The sequence below is a fragment of the Tachyglossus aculeatus genome, chromosome 1, assembly GCF_015852505.1.
Source record: "Tachyglossus aculeatus isolate mTacAcu1 chromosome 1, mTacAcu1.pri, whole genome shotgun sequence".
Taxonomy (NCBI): Eukaryota; Metazoa; Chordata; class Mammalia; order Monotremata; family Tachyglossidae; genus Tachyglossus; species Tachyglossus aculeatus.
In genome coordinates, this window is record NC_052066.1 from 132797079 (window position 1) to 132814956 (window position 17878).

The 17878-nt window shown below is 41.9% G+C and overlaps 1 protein-coding gene across 21 annotated transcripts in view; it reads left to right on the forward strand.

Moving 5' to 3' along the window:
- DST (dystonin) overlaps positions 1 to 17878 on the forward strand; it is a 520502-nt gene that overhangs the window by 247766 nt on the left and 254858 nt on the right. Inside the window, exon 1 of one of the 21 annotated variants that reach the window (XM_038771018.1) lies at positions 3938 to 4833. The exons of the other annotated variants lie outside the window; for them this stretch is intronic. Within the exon in view, the coding sequence (XP_038626946.1) occupies positions 4057 to 4833 (777 nt within the window). The 5' untranslated portion in view covers positions 3938 to 4056. Of the gene's footprint in view, positions 1 to 3937; positions 4834 to 17878 lie in introns of those variants that run through there. 21 annotated transcript variants of the gene reach the window in all.

A 17878-nucleotide genomic window follows, 5' to 3' on the forward strand; every position in this document is an offset into this window, starting at 1 on the left:
AAAATGGGGATTAAGACTGTGAGCCCATGTGGGACAACCTGATCACCTTGTATCCCCTCCAGCACTTAGAATAGTGCTTTGCACATAGTAAGTGCTTAACAAATACCATTATTATTATTATTATATTGTATTGGACTCTCCCAAACACTCTCCCAAATACAATGCCCTATACACAGTAAGTGCTCAATATACCATTGATTAATTGATAGGATAATTGAGAGGATGGGATGATTGGCCAAAGCCAAAGAAGAGGAGAGTGACAGATGAGGGAGACAGGTTTTAGAGAGCCTCAAAAGCAACGGTCTTAGAGCTATTTTTCCTTAGAGAGACAATGTAGAACAATTAGAGGTAATCCAACCAAAGTCCTCTTCTGCAAGTCACACCTCACTCAGGGCCCAGGCAGAAGGAATAGAAAGTTCTTGTTTACATTGCCTTACCAAAAGCTGCTAAATGGATAACTTCTAACAATAATTAGTAATTATAGAAATTGTTAAGTGCTTACTATGTGCCAGGCAATATACTAAGCCCTGGAAATTTAATTAGAAAATGAAGCACTGTTCCAGATTCATTCATTCATTCAGTTGTATTTATTGAGCACTTACTGTGTGCAGAGCATTGTACTAAGCACTTGGGCAAGTACAACAATAAGCAGACCCACAATGAGCCTATAGCCTATAGTAGGGGGGAGACATACATTATTAAGAGAAGCATTTAGAGAACATTAAGAGAAGCAGCATGGCATAGTGGATAGAGAATGGGCCTGGCAGTGAGAAAGTCATGGGTTCTAATTCCAGGCTCACCACTTGTCTGCGTATGACCTTGGGCAAGGCACTTCACTTACCTCATCTGTAAATGGGGATTGAGACTATGAGCCTCACATGGAACAGTGACTGTGTCCAACCCAATTTGCTTGTAACCACCCCAGCCCTTAGTACCATACTTGGCACATAGTAAGCACTTAACAAATACCACAATTATTATTAATTACAATTATTATGTAAATATATATAAATTACATATGCATATATAAATGTTGTGTGGCTGGGAGGAGAGAAGAACAAAGGGAGCAAGTCAAGGTGACACAAAAGGGAGTGGGAGAAGAGGAAAGAGGGGTCTTAGTCAGGGAAGGCCTCCTGGAGGAGATGTGCCTTCAATAAGGCTTTGAAGGTAGGGCGAGTAATTGTCTTTGGATTTGAGGAGGAAAGGTGTCCCAGGCCGGAGGCAGCACTTAGGCTAGGGGTTGGCAGCGGAATAGGTGAGATTGAGGCATAGTGAAAAAGTTGGCATTAGAGAAGCGAAATTTGAGGGTTGGGTTATAGTAGGAGAGTAGCAAGGTAGGTAGGAGGGGTCAAGGTGATAGAGTGCTTTAAAGCCAATGGTGAGGAGTTTTTGTTTGATGAGGAGGTGGATGGGAAACCACTGGAGTCTTTTGAGAAGTGGGGTGACATGTCCAGTGTGTTAATGAAATTTGAGTGAACCAATAAAAAATTAAGCAGATGGTCACATAAAATATTTTGTAATAGACCTTAAAGGGTATTATATAAGCCACATCTATATTTCCTTCTCTTTCTGTGACTTTAGATGAGACTCTGACAATCTGTACCAAGGGTTGGCATTTCTCCTAAGGGCTTTTGTTCAGAAGAATGTTTTGTTCTAACTACAATTCCACATGAGACAGGAATGATGCCCAGCAACTAATAACATTCCTGGGGTTGGGCTGTGTAGATGCAGGAAGGCATCTACCTCTAGTGCTCCTTCCCTCCACTCTGGATTCTCTCATGGGAACTATTTCCTGATTTTTCTCCCTATCTCCATCCTTATCTCCAAACTTCCCTCTTTCCCCTTTGTCTTCCCTGCCTCCCTCCCCTCTTTCTTTCATTCTTCCCTTTGCCTTTCTTCCAGCCCTTTCTTTATGTATCCTTCCTCCCACCTTTAAAACTTAAGAATGTTAATTTTAATGGCCAATATTAAAATAATCCTTCTTTCAAAAGCACCAAAATGCTCAGGATTAATTGCTCAAATGATTTTGCAGTGAAATGTTCCTTTTTGAAATGTAGTAGCATTTTAAAAAACACCATGTGTCCTTTAAGAGTAAATTCCTATTAAATTCCAAATGGACATGCCAAGATGGGAAACTAATCATAATATTGGTGCTCATCATCCAAAAGTTGACAATAAAAAGGAAGGCACTGTCTTAAAGAAACATGCTTTTGTGTATTGGCAGTTTTGTTTTATTTTTTAAGCAGTTCTTAGGAATAAGGCAAGTTTCTTATTGACTAGGTTACCCAATGAAGTCTTTATGCTAACTCAATCTAAGGATTGTCTTAGTGGTAATAAAAGGAACAGTTAACTGAGTATCAGGCCAATCCATGTCATTAATCACTTTCATCACTAATCTCCTGCCATTCACTACATTTTAGTGACTTTCAAAGAAAATTGGTTCATGTTTGGAAATGTATACTTTTTACATCTCTTTTTAAATCCCCCAGCTACCAAGAAACATGCTTCACTTAATTGAATTAATGCTTCAGGGGAAACTTTGAATAGTTTCCAGTCTGTTCAATGTCCAGAGACATTTACAGTAAAATTCCCATTCTCTTCCTACTTATATTTCTTAGGAGGTTCTTTTACAACAACAAAAATGGAAAGTTGCTTGAGTAATATTTCATAAAGTGCCAGATTAAATTGAAATACTGTCACTCGGTGTTTTTTGTGTGTGTGTTTTTGTTTTTGGGTAGGTGATTTCTCTCCCCCTTTTAGACTGTGAGCCCACTGTTGGGTAGGGACTGTCTCTATATGTTGCCACTTTGTACTTCCCAAGCGCTCTGCACATAGTAAGCACTCAATAAATATGATTGATGATGATGATGATGATTTTGCTTAAGCAAACCCAAGTGGTATATTAAGAATTCAGCGTGATTACCTTGTGTTTATTCCAGCGCTTAGTAAAGTGTGTGGCACATAGCTTAGCAAATACCATAAAAAAGTATATGTTTGTGCTTCTGTGACACATGGAAGAATTATGTGTAATTTAAGTATCAAATTCCATGCTATTTTAAGGCGGTAGTAAAACTGTGTAATAGTTAACTAGGTGTGTATGTAATGTTCAACTGCTTCAAATTACACAGATTAAGCCCAAAGATTTAGTCTCACTAAATGTTTTCCTGTTGAAATCAAATTAGCTTAGAAAAAGCAAGTAATTTTCATCAATACAGCCCCAGGAATTGGTCAAGTAGAAGGGATAGAATGACATTTTGTTCTTTGAGTCTAAAAATGAGACATCTGTGCTTTTTTAGTTAATATTTCCAATAACTGTATTAAACTATTTTTTGATAGTGGAGTACATGTAATTTCATCTGTCTCTTAGATAGGGATAACTTAACTTGACCCTCAGTTATTCTTCCATGTTGTGATTCTGAGAAATTTATCTGTGTGCCGTAATTGTCCATAACCATATTTACAGTTGAGAGTTCAAAAATAATGAAAAATCAAAATCCTCCTAAAATTATCACCAGCTATTCTTGAATACAATCTGCAGTAATTCTGAACACCGAATTAAGCTTCATATGCTGGGTAGGCCCTCCGCTTAGTCAGTCCTGGCTGGTATTTGCTTTTCTGTTTGTTCCCTGGTTTGTAGTGCTGGCTTATGGTTTCAAAGGTTACAGTCTAGTTGAATAGTTTCACTTCCCTTGAATCTTCGAACAAAACTGAAAGAAGTGTGGCTGGGCATCTGCGAACTTCCATAATGCTCTGTTATTGCTGCGGCAGAGAATCAGGATTACAACTGTAAGCGGTACTGTTTGTATAAGAGGATTGGTGTCCAGAAATAAGCCACAGTTTAATCAGACACACAGGGCCAAACTGGGCAAGGTGCCATGACATTTGTTGCGTGTGCATTTCTCAGAAGCAAAATGGCTACATACTGAGAGGATGGACGAGAAGTCTGGAAGAAATTAGAATGCCAAGTGGAGTTTCAAACTTTCCGGGTAGGATTTCAGAGATTTTAAGGACCCTGAAATGAGTGAATCTGTGCAACTGTGATTTACTGCGAGGCCAATGGGGAATGTCTGTGGATGTGTTCGAGCTGAGAAAGAAGAACAGTATTTAGATCCTGCCAAAGCTCCTCTAAGTCCTGAAAAACATTCTCCTGGAAGAAAATATTTTAGGAGAAAGACAAGAAAGAAGATTGTGGAAGAAACAGAGTCTGAGCCCGTCCGACAAAATGAAGGAAGAAAACAGTATGACATTCGGATTTCTAAAGAGCCAGGGATCTTTCTGAGAGGCTCAGCACCGGAGGAATCCTCTATCCGGAAGATCAGTCAGGATGGTGACAGTCTGTTTTGGAGCACTGAAGTTTCAGTTGACAACGTCCAACACAAACCTTTGCCGAGAGCAGCAGGCAGTGACTCCTTCAAGGTGAAAACTTCTCCAACCAAATCCAATGAAACAGAAATCAAATTAGGTGAACTGGCCCGAATGCGTTTAGAAAACAGCCCCTCTCCATATTCAGCAAAGGGGAAGAAGCCTTCAGATGACGTCAACCAAAGAGAATTAACATTCCAGAAAGAAACGGATGGTTTTCATTTTCGAAAAGCAGCCAGTCTGAGCGCCATTCACTGTGATTTAGAAAAAACATTTGAAGAAAGTGGAGTGGGTAAAGACCCACTGGAAACTTGTGGCCATGTCCAGTATAAACAAGATTGCAAAATATTTGTCCCTTGTACACAACACAATCCTCATTTTGTACAAAAGAGGTCACTTTCATATCATACTGGTTTATCCTATATTTCAAAGAACCCAGCTATTTCTTGTATTTCATCAAATGGAAGCAAGGTAAGTGAAATTGGAATGAAACTCCTTAAAATATGCAAATAGCACATATTTAGTTTAGGTTTTGAAATTTCCGTTTTTTGTTTCAAGCCTCTGTTTTGGGGAATGTGGAAGATGTATTAATGGATTTGAATTTGATCATTCTGTTATTGTCCTATGATTTTAAAAATCACAATACATGTATTTTTTAAAATTAGGATTTTTTTTTGTATTTCAAAGTCCTGAAAAAATGTGAATGCTTTTCAGGAGGGCAATATCCATTTTTTATATCCCTTTATTTTTTCAATACCGATTGTTTGAGCTGTCTTGTTTGATATCCAAATTCCATTTTTGTCTACATACACACATGCTAGCTAAGCTCTGATTTAACTCTTGTTGTCCTGGGTAATTGACAACTGAAGAGAATTAAACTGTGGCATTGTTAAAATCAGAAATGAGTTGAATTGCGAGGCCTGAGCAGCTGAACACATCCATGAGAGCAGGAACTTTTGAGTTGTTATAGTGTTACCACTGACATGCATTCTGATTTTCAAATCTGCCTTGTTTGTGGTTTTTATTTGTCTAGAAAGTTGGGAAAATATAGTTTATAATGTATTTTCTTCTGAGAATCCTGGTACCTAGAAATAATTTGGGCATGGTAGAATGAACCCTGAAAGTTTCCAACTTAAGCCTGCTTTACTCCTTAGCTTTGCATCAGACATAAAGACAATTCTACTGCCCCTCAGCTCACTAGCATTCCTTTACCTTAGTACTTTGGCATTAGGGATTTGTTTATATCTAGCCAGAACATCAAGAATTCTGAGGGAAGAGTGCTTTGTATCATTACCACCTCAGTGCAGAGTCAATTTGCATAGTGATAAAATTTGGATTTATCTTGCTGCTAGTGCACAAACTCTTTGTTTACAATAGCAACAGAGTTCTAAAGGGCAGGCAGCTGATTGTGAGACAACAAAATACTTGGCATGATTATGTCACTCAGTCTCCTTACATTTCACAGTGGTCTGTGAGAAAATTTTCCAGTCTTTGCAGCCTCCTGAGTCAGATAAAGGAGACCTTATTAGACACGCTTCCATCTCACACATACTTTTCCCGTATGAGGTTTACACTATTCTCTTGCCAAAATTCCTAAGCTGGACTGGTGACAATACTGCTGATTAAACCCTATTTTATCATCAGTGGGAGTTCTGAGTTCCAGGTAATGGCATCATGTCACAGTTTCACTGGAATTTGAGTTCTGATGGTAAAGTTTTATTATTTCCCTCTGAGTCATATAGCTAATCATGTCCATAATCTGCAAGAGCAAACCCCATTAAAATCATACAGTTGCCTAACCTCCTTTAATGTAGCTCTGTGATCTACTGCTAAACCCAGATTTTCATTTCCAGGGACCACTTCCAGGGATGGGTAGCACCCACCTGCACTCAGACCCTAATGAGAGCCCATCTGGAAGTCTGCTTCCCCTCTGCACTGGGAAGGCCCAGGTCAGGGTGTGTCAGGATTTGCCGTTTGTCACCGCAGAGCGATGTTTTTTAGAGAGCTTTACACAGGCCACCCAGCAACCAGAAGGCACTATGAGAGACTCCCTGGCTGGCCCAGCATCCCAGTGCTCCACTGACCCACACTGGCAGGAAGGTCCCAGGGCACTGCAGACTCAGCCACAAATTCCCAGGGGTAGTCTATCCAGTAGGGAGCTGATGATAATAATAATAATAATAATAATAATAATGGTATCTGTTAAGCACTTACTATGTGCCAGGCACTGTACTAAATGCTGGAGTAGATACAAGCTAATTGGGTTGAACATAGTCCCTGTGCCACATGGACTCACAGTCTCGATCCCCATTTTTCAGATAAGGGAACTGAGGCCCAGAAAAGTGAAGTGACTTGCCCAAATTCACACAGCAGACAAGTGGTGGAGCCAGGATTAGAACCCATGACCATTTGACTCCTAGGCCTGGATCCACTACACCATGCTGTAGAGTGCTGGATCTGCTTCTGAGAGGCCATCCTCCTTAAAGAGAGGAGGAGAAGCGCTCAATAAATACGATTGATGATGATGATGAGAAACAAAGGGGAAATAATTGTATTTTCCCAAGCACTTAATACAATACTTTCCACACAGTAATTGCTTGATGAATTGATTGAAAGGGGAAGATGTAATTAGGATGAATAAAAATAGCCCCAAATGTTGACCTAGGACTCTTCCTGGCATGTTCCCTTAGCATCTCCTATGCTTGCTTTCCAGGGCGGGGTGGATTAGAATATGAAATCCAAAGGGCAGCTCTTCCCTTCCCCCTTTCATAAAATCAGTGCTCAGCTAAGTGCTGTGACTCACCCAGAGGACTATAAAAATGTAAACAACAAAAAGGGTCCACACAGTTCTTAAATATCCTCCATCAATGGTAATGGGGAGAGTCCAGGAAATTGAAATCCAAAGGCGTCACAGACCATATTTGTGCCAGTTACTTTTCTTTACACTCCCTCTCAAACAGTCCTCAGAGCTTCTCAAATACCAAAAATTACCTCCCTTTCTTACCCTCTGGCGGCAGTGCTCATGAACAGTGAAGTAGCCAAAATAGAAGTGGAGGAGAAGTCAAGGGCTTGGACAATACTCACACTGGGTGCTTAGCCCCTTCAATCGCAAGTTGAATCGACTTCTATTATTTCCCCTGTATTTAAAGCATCAACAAACTTTCATTGAACAGCGGAAGGGCCTTCTTATGAATGGGTGACACTTTAGCAACATTGAAAGCTTTGTGTCTTCCTTGCAGTGTGAGCTGTAGAGAAGTCTGGCTCTGCCTCATCTATATTTCGAAGCACTTTGTTCCCGCTGTATTATAGAGTGGCACACTGTCAACCTGAAGGGAAAACCTTGGCCTGCATTACAGGGCCAGAGTTGTTGTGGGCTTTCTGGGCCTGTTGGTTGTCATCAATCAGGACAGGGATGCAGCCAGCTCCAGGGTTGCTGTTGTCACAGAGGAGTTCCCAGGTAGGGGGAGGTGACAAGCACACCTTGGGAGCTTCCAGCTAGGTTGGGATGGGTTGTAGTGTCCTCCTTTGGTTTTGGGCCATGGAACCCCTGTCAGTGGATCTCCAAATCCTAGGTGAGGCCCAAATCTTTTTGCCTCGTTGGATTCGGGGCCAGACCTGGTTTGGTAGCTTTCTATCTCTATGATCTCTTTCTCTGTCCCTGCTTGGAGCGTGACTCAAACCCCCAGAGAAAACCGGAAGCCCTTAAAGCTGCCCTGATATTTGTAGATGAAGCCTGGGAAAGCCTGTTAGCTTGGTTATTGCTCATGGGTGCCCAGCTGTCCCTCGTTCTCCTGGCTTATAGCCAGTTGGGTGTATATCACAGGATATCTGTGCCCTCAGGAAGTGCTGGAAGGTCATACTGCCCTTCCTGAGAAACTCCTCAGTGATCTGTTGCCTTCATTAGCTGGGTTTTATTTTGGTAGGGAGCGAAGCAGTGCACCTAATACTCTGTAGATATTCCTTGGGGTGCCTTTCCCCAGGTTAAGCAGCTGAGTTGCTAACTGTGGACTGAAGTCTGTGTGTCTTAAAGCATAGCAACTGTGCACTGCCAGCACCACCCAAATCCTGTGACAGAGTACGGTGGGGCTGGGGGCCTGGAATGTGGGGGTGGGGTGATTCACCCCTGGGAAATCCTGCCTGATTTACGACCCATTCCCCTGTTTGGGAGTGGCCCAGAGGGTACCATTATTTTCCTGCAGCAATAATAATAGTTTTATTTATCAAGTGCTTTCTCCTTTCCAAGCTCTGGGGGAGGCATAGGATAACCAAATCAGATCCAGTCAGTTCTTGTCCCATCCAAGTTTCCCATCCTAAGGAGAGACAGGTGCTTTAGCTCCATTTTATGGATGAGCAAACTGGGGCATAGAGAAGCTAAGTGACATTCCCCAAGTCACACAGCAGGCCAGCGGCAGAGTTGGGATTAGAATCTGGGTCACCATGTTCTTTCCATGAGACCATGTTCCTTCCAAGCAGCCTCATTGGTTAATATGGGTATGTGGTTGGGAAAATCAATCAATCATTGGTATGTATCGAGTGACTGTTGTATGCTGAGCACTGTACTGAGTGCTTAGGAACGTACAATACAATAGAGTTGTAGACATTCTTGCCTATGCGGAATTTACAGTCCGAAGGGAGAAACAAACATTAAAATGAAGTACAGATAGGGAAAACAGAATACAAGGAAAGTTACATAAGTTCTGTGGGGCTGAGATACCAAAATATCATCATCATCACCATCAATCGTATTTATTGAGCGCTTACTATGTGCAGAGCACTGTACTAAGCGCTTGGGAAGTACAAATTGGCAACATATAGAGACTGTCCCTACCCAACAGTGGGCTCACAGTCTAAAAGGGGCTGAGATACCAAAATATATAAGGGGTACACAGCCAAGTGCATAGTCACTGCAGAGGTGAGGGAAAAATCTGCTTAATTAGGAAAAATCTGGCTTAGAATGTTCATATTACCTTAAATACCACCCTGGACTGGATATAGATTGCACTTGTGATGGATTAGAAGAGCACTTTGATCTAATGGAAAAAGCACAGACCTGTGAGCCAGAGGACTTGGGTTCTAAACCTGCTCTGCCACCTTCCTCTTGTGACCTTGGGCAAGACACTTCCCTGTGCTTCAGTTTCTTCATCTGTAACGTGGGAATTCATTCCCTTTTCTCCCTTCTGTTTAGACTGTGAGCCTCATATAGGGCAGGGGACTGTGTCTGACATGGTTCATTTGTATCTACCCCAGCACCTAACAGACACCTATGTGGGCCTCACAATCTAAGAGGTAGGGAAAGTAGGTACCATCTGCACTTCACAGATTTGGAGAATGAGATTCACAGAGGTTAAGTGACTTGCTTGAGGTACATATGAGGTAGTGGCAGAGCTGTGACTGAATCCAGTATTCTGGAACCAGTGCTGTGCTCTTTACAATAAGGCACACTGCCATCCAGTTCTGGAAACATTGAAAAGAATTTACAAGCACCTGGGACCATAGAAACAACTTTTTCTGCCAAGATGCTTGAAACAGTTATGGAAAAAAAAAACATTTTGAAAACAACGTTTTGACCCTTAATCTGGATTTCTGTGCACTGAGAAATTCTTGCCTTGGTTACCGTGACCGGAGTTGAATTTGTTTTTGCCTAAATTTGTGTAAAGCATAAAGAAATTTAGGTGTGGGGTTAAGTATTACTTTTAGAGAAATTTAGTTAATACACAGTATCATTAAAGAGATGTTAAGAATATGCCCATTTTAAATAAATTGGAAAATGAGTTTCCTTAGTATTTGCTTTAATAACCCAGTGTTACATTATATAATGTGCAAATGCCATTTCATAATCTCCACCCACAATTTGGGTTTGGATGAAAATGACTCTCTCAAATCTGGATCTTGTCATTCTTGGGTACTCTCTACTGCTTTTGTATGGCAACAGAGGTAAAAATAGGACATTACAAGTGGCCTCTTGTCTGGTAACATTGACTTTTGGCCAGAGGGCTTTGACATTTGCAGCCTCAGCTGACCTAGTTTTGTGAGGCTGTTGCTATTCAGCTAACAGTAAAGAGGCCCAATATTATCCTGATTTTAAATAGAATTGAATATAATCTCTAGTTCATTGATTTACAAATAAAATACATTTCTAGACTCTAAAGTGAACATAGCTTCCCAGAGAAGATCTTGTCTAGAGTTTTAGACTTGATCTGTCATCAGTTCCTTAATAAATGGATTCTGAGTATTTGGCTCAGATCTAGGCTGATTCAAACCATACACTGGTTTTCTGCTCTGACTAGAAACAGAAGTTATTGGAAATTATTAATATACTCAAGTGCCAAAGAACCAAGACCTCCAAATCTTCCTCATGACATCTTAAAGTATCTGCATATAAAAAAAATCAAGTAGTCAACAAGGTTTACTTCAGACAGTTTAAAAGAGACAGCTAAAACTGTTCTGGTAAGCTCACTTTGAGTGTATAAAGACAGTGAATAACTAAGTAACTGGCCTGGGAGTGGCTAATTTTTAGTAACAGGGTGTAGAAGAAGATTATTAGGATTCAGGATGAATTCTCCACTAACTTCTTAGGTAATAGTAATAACACTTGTTCTAATTTCGGACCCTTAATATGTGCTAATCACTGTTCTAAACAGTGGGGTGCATATAACATGCCATTCAGACACAGTTCCTACCCCACGTGGGGTTCACATTCTAAGTGGGAGGGAGAACAGGTATTCAATCCCCATTTTATAGATGAGGAAACCAGGAGGCATGGAGAAGTTGAGTGACGTGGCCAGAGTCACAGAGTAAGCAAGTGGTGGAGCTGGGATCAGAACCCAGATAATAGTAATAATAATTATGGTATTTGTTAAGTGCTTATTATGTGCCAAGCACTGTTTTAAGTACCAGGACTCATAGTCTTATGCTCTTACCGTGCTGCTTCTCAAGTAGGTCTGGGCTCAATTTTAGGTCCTGCAGGAGGGGAAAAAGTATATTTCCTCCCAGAGTGCACTATTACTGAGTGTACCCTTCATCGGCTTGCATTGTGGCTACAGATTTGCCTGGCCCTACCCGAACTATGAGCTGTCACAGCAGAGCAGGAAGTGCTATTTTAAGTGGTACCTCAACCAACAGCTGAGAATAAACATAATAAATCTGCCTCTGGAGGACAAAGAATATTCCTAGATTGTCTCCATGGTATTGGGATTAATCACCCTGATCCTAGGAGCACTTCTTGCCCTGAAACCTCATTCCAATTGTGTGAGATTAATCTAATACTATCTAACATTCTAGCTGCATAGAGTTTCTGTGGGGAGGAAAGATAAGGTGAGAGGAGAGAAGAGAGAAGGCACCATTTTTAGGTGTGCATATGTTTGGAGTGGGTAAATAGGTTTTATTTCTGTGATGTTATAACAGTATATATCAAACTGTTATAGAACAGGAAGGCCAGGAGGTTCTTCATCTACTTGCAATGCTCAAGAGGGAAACCTCTGACAATATTCATATTTGAGCCTTTGCCACCTGCTCTGCCCATTGCAGGGTTAGAAAAATGGTATTAAAAATGTTACCATTCAGCTGCACCCCAAGCAATTTCTTTATAAAATTACTTATTGCATTTTAACAGCTACAAGCAGAATAGGTCATGTGCCTTCTCATCCTCCACCTCTGCCCAGGGCAGAAAGTTCCGACAATGCTGCAGGTCGCTATTAGGAAGGTGGAAGACAGAGGGAAGGAGGCTGGAAAGTACATAACTAGTTAGGACACTGTCTGAGAATTGACTTCAACTCCTAAAGAATTCTATGAAGTTTTGCTTTTCAGTCCCATTTTCTGTCAAGTTACCTACTATAAAGGTTATGCAGATCTTCAATACTACTGCCCAGGGCTACTTTTAATCAATCAATCAATCGTATTTATTGAGCGCTTACTGTGTGCAGAGCACTGTACTAAGCGCTTGGGAAGTACAAGTTGGCAACATATAGAGACAGTCCCTACCCAACAGTGGGTTTACAGTCTAAAAGGGGGAGACAGAGAACAAAACCAAACATACTAACAAAATAAAATAGAATAGATATGTACAAGTAAAATGAATGAATAAATAGAGTAATAAATATGTATAAACATATATACATATATACAGGTGCTATGGGGAAGGGAAGGAGGTAAGATGGGCGGATGGAGAGGGGCACGAGGGGGAGAGGAAGGAAGGGGCTCAGTCTGGGAAGGCCTCCTGGAGGAGGTGAGCTCTCAGTAGGGCCTTGAAGGGAGGAAGAGAGCTAGCTTGGTGGGTGGGCAGAGGGAGGGCATTCCAGGCCCGGGGGATGACGTGGGCCGGGGGTCGATGGCGGGACAGGCGAGAACGAGGCACGGTGAGGAGATTAGCGGCGGAGGGTGCGGGGTGGGCTGTAGAAGGAGAGAAGGGAGGAGAGGTAGGAAGGGGCGAGGTGATGGACAGCCTTGAAGCCGAGGGTGAGGAGTTTCTGCCTGATGCGCAGATTGATTGGTAGCCACTGGAGATTCATCAATGAACTCTAAGGTCACCAATGAACTCCTTGTTGCCCCATCCAACAGCCTCTACTCCATTCTGATCCTCCTTGGCCAATCAGCTCCCTCTTCTCCTGGGATCAGAAGTGGGAATAGGCAACTTTAAATATGTTCATAGTTTTAAAAATGATAGCAAATGTGGCTCACTGAGTTTTGGCAGCAATTTTTTGTTTAGCTCTTTCTAGCAAGTCAGTACTTCTGAAAATGCCATGGGTTATGTGTAAATATTTAGCTGACATTATTTCCTTGAGTTGTCTGAATATCGTTTCGTGTTTTTGTAGTGTGTTGTACGGTTTTAAACTCTTAGGAGGCAAGGACTGGGTTGTTTTAATTTTCTTGGAAATAGTTTTTTTTAACAAAATACCATGCACAAGGGGAAACTTCATATCTTTAAAATGATGCTGTGGCTATTGGGCTAGTATATGAAATTCTGAGCATAGAAGTAGAATTCAGATGGCCATTCTCTAGGACAATCATTTAAGGACTTCTGAATGCAGTTGACTGTGCCCTCGAGGCATCCACACAAGAAGACATGCAAATGATGGTTACCAATTCACTGGATCATGAGGGCCAGGAGCTGATGATGATGAGCCTTAGAAAACTGAGGTGATAGCATGCAGCAGCAGAGCCATTCACACAACCATATTTTTATTCCTGTTTCAGGACTTAACATTGTCCCAGAACTCTGCTTCTTAGGCAGCACACTTTGGGAATGTGTCTGTTTATTGTTATAGTGTACTCTCCCAAGTGCTTAGTGCAGTGCTCTGCACACAGTAAGTGTTCAGTAAATACTACTGACTGACCAATAAGGAAGTAAACAATTGAATCAAGAGAGCTAGCACATCCTGTAGGAGACTGTTAAAAAGCATGTGGCAGCAGCATAGTATCCTGCTCCAGAACAATCTAAAGGGCTCCAAGGCTGAAATACTGTCTAAATTTCTCTGTGTCTGTGAGGCTTAGATCCCAGTTCCAACTCCTTTAGCAGGTCCATCGGTATCTTTTAAGGACTACATTGAGCATCAAATAATGACAGGATCACAAACGTGAAAGTTTGGAATGAAATAGGTGTCCTAGCATCAAAGCAGCTCTGTTCCTGTGGACACAGCTACACTGGGTGGGACACCTGAGAAGAATAAATGACAGCAGGACACTCAAAAGAGCTGCTGTATGTAAGCTGAAATTGGGAAACAAAAACAAGGAGATGATGCCTGTCTACTAGTTCTGTTTTGTTGTCTGCCCCCCCCCCTTCTAAGCTGTGAGCCATTGTTGGGTAGGGATTGCCTCTATCTGTTCCCGAATTGTACTTTCCTATCGCTTAGTACAGTGCTCTGCACACAGTAAGTGCTCAATAAATATGATTGAATGAATCAAGGCCCTACTGAGAGCTCACCTCCTTCAGGAGGCCTTCCCAGACTGAGCCCCCTCCTTCCCCTCCCCCACCTCCCCCTCCCCATCCCCCCCGCCTTACCTCCTTCCCCTCCACACAGCACCTGTGTATATATATGCTTGTACGTATTTATTACTCTATTTTATTTGTACATGTTTATTCTATGTATTTTATTTTGTTATTATATTTTATTTTGTTCTCTGTCTCCCCCTTCTAGACTGTGAGCCCATTGTTGGGTAGGGACCGTCTCTGTATGTTGCCAACTTGTACTTCCAAAGCGCTTAGTACAGTGCTCTGCAACAGTAAGCGCTCAATAAATGATTGAATGAATGAATGAATTAATTAAAGGAATTGGTTTAAGGGCCCAGTAAAATAAGGCCTCTGACAATACTGCATCCCAGCTGAGAAACCGGGAGTCAGTCATCAAGAGTAGACCAGCCTGCTGAATTTCCACCAAGAAAGGAGTATCTCTTTCTGAGCAAAAGTTTCAAAGGGAATGAGAGACAAGGGGGGAAAGGGAAAATAGCACCAGGAGCTTCAATCAGGATAGCTCAACAAGGGTCAGTCATTTTGTGAACACAATGAGGCCTGGACTATGGGTACCACATTTGCCTTGACAGTTAAACGTGCTCACAGATGAATTCCACCATCAGCATTGTCTCCAAGTATAAAGCATAACTCTATATATTTTTCATATTTCATCCTTCTCTCCATCCAAAGGAATCATTGCTGAAATAAAAATTCATCTCCCATGTCTTCAGCAAACTGTAATTCCTGTTTACAGCATGTTTTGTCAACAGAATGATTAGCCTGTTTTGCCTGCCACAATGATTGCAGATTTTTAAACTTTTGAAAATTGTTATGCAACTTTCCCACTTTGTTTCCCGAGCATTCACCCTGTTAATTCAATAGAGACACCAACTGATTTACTTAATGGATTGTAAAGTATAGTTAATGAATGTCTGTGGTACTGGGAGCATCTTTTTTAATTTACATTTTAATGTGACCAATCAACCAATGTGCTCAGTGAGAAAAACTACTTCCTCCCCATGGAGCTATATAGATTCATTGAGAGCTCAGAATGTTGAAGAGCAGAGTTGAAAACAGGGGCCTCTTGGTACCTACTTTGCTATTTGAAACAGTAAATTTGCACTCCCTTTTTGTGGGGGATTCAGAGTCCAGACTTGAAAGGAAAACTGTGTGTGAATTATTTTTACATCAAATTTAGGAGTCATTTTTTTGTTTCTGGATCCTATGCTCCCCAAAACTCATTTGGGATGGAAGGCAGAGTGGCCTAGTGGAAAGAGCATGGACCTAGCTAGGAGTCAGAGAACCTAGGTTCTAATTGTGGCTCTGCCACTTGTCTTCTGTGGGACTTTGGGCAAGTGAGTCAATCACTCAATCCTATTTATTGAACATTTAGTGTATTAGCACATATTCATTCATTCAGTTGTATTTATTGAATGCCCAATGTGTGCAGAGCACTGTACTAAGTGCTTGGAAAGTACAATTTGGCAGCAGAGACAATCCCTACCCAACAACTGGGTCACAGTCTGGATCCACCCCAGTGCTTAGAACAGTGCCTGGCATGTAATAAGTGCTTTACAAACACCATAAAAAAGAAAATGGAAGTAGTTTAAAATCTAAATAGGAGCTTAGAATCTAGCGTTCTAATGTATTGTCAAATTTAGGAGTCTAATTGTTTTGGAACTGGATCCTGTGCTTCCAAAATCTCACTTGGGATGGAAAGAAGCATGGCCTCTTGGGAAGAGCACGAGTCTGGGAAGCAGAGGACCTGGGTTTTAATCCCAGCTGTACCAGTGGTAGGCTGTATGACCTTGGGCAAGTCACTGAACTTCTCTGCGCACCTCAGTTACCTCATTTGTAAAATGGGGCTTAAAAATGTGAGCCCCTCATATGGAACATGGACTGTATTCAACCTGATTATCTTGTATCTACCCCAGTGTTATTACAGTACCTGGCACATAGTAAGAACTTAACAAATAACACTTTTTTTTAAAAAAAGGAGCACCTCTGATCTTAGCAGAGTGACTACTAATAATAACAATGATATTTGTTAACAGCTTACTATGTGTCATTGTACTTAGTGCTGGAGTAGATACAGCAAGATTATTAGCTTGGCCACAGCCCTTGTCCTTTGTTGGGCACACAGTCTAAGCAAAAGAGATAGCAGATATTGATTCCCCATTTCACAGATGAAGAAACTGAGGCACAAATTTAAGTGACTTGCCCAGGGTCGTACAGCAAGCCAGTGGCAGAGCAGGGATTGGAACCCATGTCCTCTAGCTCCCAAATCCATGCTTTTTCTTCTAGGCCATGTTACTTCCTATGACTAACAGCTGAGCAAAATGGAAAGGATGTTCAAGTTTAAGGTCATATTAGTATCTTTTGTACAGTAGGTTAAGTGGGAAGGACTCATTCATTCAAGCATATTTATTGAGCGCTTACTGTGTGCAGAGCACTCTACTAAGCGCTTGGAAAGTACAGTTTGGCAACAGATAGAGTCAATCCCTACCCAACAATGGGCTCAGTGTCTAGAAGGGGGGAGACAGACAACAAAACAAGTAGACAGGCATCAGTAGCATCAAAATAGATAAATAGAATTATATATGTAATTAATAAAATAAATAGAATAATAAATATGTACAAATATACACAAGTGCTGTGGGGCGGAGAGGGGGGTAGAGCAGAGGGAGGGAGTAGGGGCAATGGAAAGGGGAAGAGGAGCAGAGGAAACTGGGGGTTCCATCTGGGAAGGCCTCCTGGTGGAGGTGAGCTTTCAGTAGAACTTTGAAGGGGAGAAGAGAGCTAGTTTGGCAGATGTGAGGAGGGAGGGCATTCCAGGCCAGAGGCAGGATGTGGGCCAGGGGTTGACGGTGGGACAGGCGAGAATGTGGCACAGTGAGGAGGTTAGTGGCAGAGAAGCAGAGCATGCGGGCTTTGCTGTAGAGGGCGAGAAGGGAGGTGAGGTAGGAGGAGGCAAGGTGATGGAGAGCTTTGAAGCCGATAGTGAGGAGTTTTTGCTTCATACTAAGATTGATAGTCAACCACTGGAGATTTTTGAGGAGGGGGGGTGACATGCCCAGAGTGTTTCTGTAGAAAGATACTTCGGGTGGCTGAGTGAAGTATGGACTGAAATGGGGAGAGAGAGGAGATTGGGAGATCAGAAAAGATGTTGATGCAGTAATCCAGTCGGGATATGATGAGAGATTGTACCAACAAGGTAGTGGTTTGAATGGAGAGAAAAGGTGGATCTTGGCGATGTTGTGGAGGTGAGACTGGCAGGTTTTGGTGACAGGGTGTGTTGCGGGCTTGTGAGACGGAAGGATGGTAGTGCCATCCACAGTCATCACAGGCAAGTGAAGCAGCGTGGCTCATTGGAAAGAGCATGGGCTTTGGATTCAGAGGTCATGGGTTCAAATCCCAGCTCCGCCATTTAGCTGTGTGACTTTGGGCAAGTCACTTAACTTCTCTGGGCCTCAGTTCCCTCATCTGTAAAATGGGTATTAAGACTGTGAGCCCCCTGTGGGGCAACCTCATCACCTTGTATTCTCCCCAGTGCTTAGAACAGTGCTTTGC